The 3,804-nt window shown below is 43.5% G+C and overlaps 1 protein-coding gene across 1 annotated transcript; it reads left to right on the top strand.

Annotated features, from left to right (window-relative positions):
* The first annotated feature begins 1,084 nt into the window (after nucleotides 1-1,084).
* LOC123660600 (keratin-associated protein 10-8-like) lies at nucleotides 1,085-3,804 on the top strand. Its single transcript, XM_045595655.1, has 2 exons — nucleotides 1,085-1,097; nucleotides 3,323-3,804. The coding sequence occupies exons 1-2, from the start codon at nucleotides 1,085-1,087 to the stop codon at nucleotides 3,802-3,804; spliced, it is 495 nt and encodes a 164-aa protein (XP_045451611.1).

Raw genomic sequence — 3,804 nt, 5'->3', positions numbered from 1 at the left:
ACACTGCACAGGAGAGTGATAAAATGTTTGACCAGTTGTAACTCGCTGTTGAAATTTTTCGGCAATGTCACGCGGTAATTCAAATAATGTGCTATGATTGGCTTACGGGAACGGTACTCTAAGGGATTGTCAGTTGTGGTTTGCATAAAGTGATTTCGTACTTAAGTTATTAGACGAAAAATGTGGAGGTATTTTTAAGTACCGTAAGGAGGGAAAGGGTTAATTATGAAATGCTTCCAGGTAATAGGAATATAAAAATCATACACTTTGCGTACGATCATAGTCTAGCCATCTTACATATGTAAAAATGGAAAAAAATCGTATGAGTACGATCTAAAAACGTATATCTGGCAGCCCTGGCCTGGGCACAGTTTATTATTACGTTCGAAGACTAATATCACACCGAAAACCTTTATTAATCATTTACCCGTGTTAATTTTATTTTAGGTGCCAGCTCCAAAGCATTATTTAAAGCATAGCAATGGTTCTATGTAGATTGACGCTCAGATTCCTATCAAATCAGTCAACCCAAGGAATGCTTCATCAGAACTTCAGTCGATGTCGCTGGTAAGATTATTATTATTTTAAATATTCTAGATCTAATTCAATCATTGTATTTACTATCAACTTTTCTGTACTTGCCTTCGTATACTTATCCCAAGATGAAATTTCAGTTTAGTCAGGCCACAGTTTTATTATTGTTATATTCGTAGACTAATATGTAGTTCAGAAGCAATTTTTAGGGTTCTGTATCTCAAAAGGTAAAAACGGAACACTTATAGGATCACTTTTTCTCGAGAACGCGTGATAGCTTATGCTGCAAATTTTCGACACTCGCAAGGGAATCAAAACCTGCAGGGTACTTCCCGTGAACTCAAAATTTTGTTGTTGACGACGAAGCAACGTTTTGTAGCACAGATAAAAGAAAAATTGCGAAAAACATAAATTGTTAGTTGGATCATATAACAAAAATACCTTTTTTATAATTTTGTTTGTACGGAACCCTTGGTGCGCCTGACCGACTCGCACTTGGCCGGTTTTTTTTTAATGTTACTAGTCATACTTTTTGTAATATAGAACTAAAATGCGAAAACGAGGTACATGGAGGTCGATATCCGAGTATAAGACATAGCTATTTTATTTATCTTACACATTGAATTGATATCGATCAAATAAGACACGAAAAAAAATATTAGGCATATATATATAGGCGTGTTTGAGCAAAGCGGTGTACAGCGTCTCGAAATAGATATACTAAATACTTTTGTTTTATGTTTACGTTACGTACGTTTCTTAATGATTGGCAAAACTCCTTTTAAAGCAAAATTATTTAAACTTTCATAGAAACAATTATTAAAATTAAAAGTTTCACACTGATAGTATCTCATCGATATTTCGTGGCATGTATAAACGTTGATGTCTGACAGCTTCGTCAGTAACAATACATTGAGTACGTAATGTCTTCGTCAATAGGTCGAACCCATCCATTTCTGTCACTACTCATGAATGATGAAATGATTACCCATAAACCGCTTTAACGACGCGGTGGCGCAACGGTCACAGCACTGGTTTGTGGCTGTTGCGCTGGCGGTTGCGAGTTCGATCACCGCAAATGACAAACATTATTATTAGTATTAGTCATACAAATGTCTGCTATGGTCTGGGGGTTTGTGCAATCCTTGTGGATCTCCCCAGCGTGCCTCAGAGAGCACGTAAAACCGTCTGTCCCGGCTGTTATCATGAACACCTCATAGCAATCGTTACTCTCATAGTAGGGAATAAGTCCGCCAACCCGCATTGGAGCAGCGTGGTGGATCAAGCCCTGATTCTTCTCCTACATGGGGAAAGTGATAGGTGAAGCGTGCAATAGTAGTCCTGTCCCTTGTCGGTTGCATTGTATTCCGATGCAAGTTGAGATTCAGACAGGGTTACTTATTTGTGTATATTTTTAATGTTTAGGCGTAGAGTTTAATAAATAATTAGAAACTTATTTATATACTGTTATCGTTCATTAAACGGAAATTTAGTAATTTTACGAGCACCAAGTGATCGTCATACAGCAATTCTGCTGATACTTCTAGTATTGGTTTCATCCGAATTAGAATAAAAGTGAATGTGAAGTGGCATTTAAGATTCATTAATTAATATCAATAAATTTGGTTTAAGGTTACTGAACGATTTCTGAAGGTAAGGCGAAGATTTTACGGATTTATTTTTTATGTTTTTGCAAGAGATTCGTCAATGCAAGGTATTTATTGATTTATTTTATTTATTTATTCTTAATGTACACCAAAATACAGACACATATAAAGAAAGATACAATACAAGATGTACAAAGGCGATCTTATCGCCAAATAGGGATTTCTTCCAGATAACCTTTGGGTACCTCAGTTACTCACGTACTTGATTTTGATTTAAGGTGTAGAGGGGCGGTTGGGGGGTAAAGTTATTCGCGTCCGTAGGAATTACCTAATCATTACCCTACACGTGCCCCCTGGGTGGTGCTAAATGAATAACAAAGTCGAGAGTGTCTGCGCAAGCAACCGTGGGCAGTGCTTGCGCGGGCACTCCTGTGACATACACACACACACACATAATATAATCACCAAAGAACACCACACTCACACTACACAGACACACTCCCACAGGCCCCCATACGCGCAAGAGCGTACATACTAAACATGCACATATACACTTTTTACACACAATAGACACTCACAACAAGGCCAAACATAACACTTCTGCAGGGATGGTGTGGTCAAGTCCCTGCGGACCTTCCGTCGCAACAGTAAGCGAGGGTTGGCCCCAATTGACCACCCGCGTGTTTGTGCCGTGCGCGGGGACCCGTAAGGGAGGATGAAGGAATCCTGGTGGCTGAGCTGAAAGAGCGTCGGCAGTAGTACGTCTCCTAGGCAACACTCCACTTCGGTCTGGATTTCTCCTGACACGGGAGGCCGGAGGCTAGCCACCTTCAGTCAATCGGCTGCGACGTCCCGTCAGAGGGCCGTCAGGCGAGAGCTCTGTCCCGTTGGGGGTGGACGACGGGTGGGACGGTGAAAATCATCTCGCTCAGCTCGGCCTGCTTCCTGGCGGGGTGGGGCTCTATATCCCGGGGTGACTTCTGGCGCTGTTGGCCTTCTGCCACAGCGTCCCCACTTGAGGGCTCGAAGGAAGGTGGAAGCACTCTCAGGATGAATATTTTACCTACACTCATGGCAAACAAACAAAATAAAAAACCTAATACCAAGGCCGCACCGGGGGCAAATAACCCCACTGGAGCGCCTACAAACCAACCGGCTGCACCTCAGGCTCATAACCTGAGTGCTGCGCCAACTATCAAACTGGCTGCACCTCGGGCTCAAACCTGAGTGCTGCGCCAACTATCAAACTGGCTGCGCCTCGGGCTCACAACCTGAGTGCTGCGCCAACTATCAAACTGGCTGCACCTCGGGCTCACAACCTGAGTACTGCGCCAACTATCAAACTGGCTGCGCCTCGGGCTCACAACCTGAGTGCTGCGCCAACTATCAAACTGGCTGCGCCTCGGGCTCACAACCTGAGTGCTGCGCCAACTATCAAACTGGCTGCACCTCGGGCTCACAACCTGAGTGCTGCGCCAACTATCAAACTGGCTGCACCTCGGGCTCACAACCTGAGTGCTGCGCCAACTATCAAACTGGCTGCGCCTCGGGCTCACAACCTGAGTGCTGCGCCAACTATCAAACTGGCTGCACCTCGGGCTCACAACCTGAGTGCTGCGCCAACACAACTACTGGCTGCACCTCAGGTGCAGCACCTGAGTAG

Source organism: Melitaea cinxia, chromosome 15 (genome assembly GCF_905220565.1).
Source record: "Melitaea cinxia chromosome 15, ilMelCinx1.1, whole genome shotgun sequence".
In the NCBI taxonomy this organism is placed as follows: domain Eukaryota; kingdom Metazoa; phylum Arthropoda; class Insecta; order Lepidoptera; family Nymphalidae; genus Melitaea; species Melitaea cinxia.
This window is presented reverse-complemented; position numbering and strand designations above follow the sequence as displayed.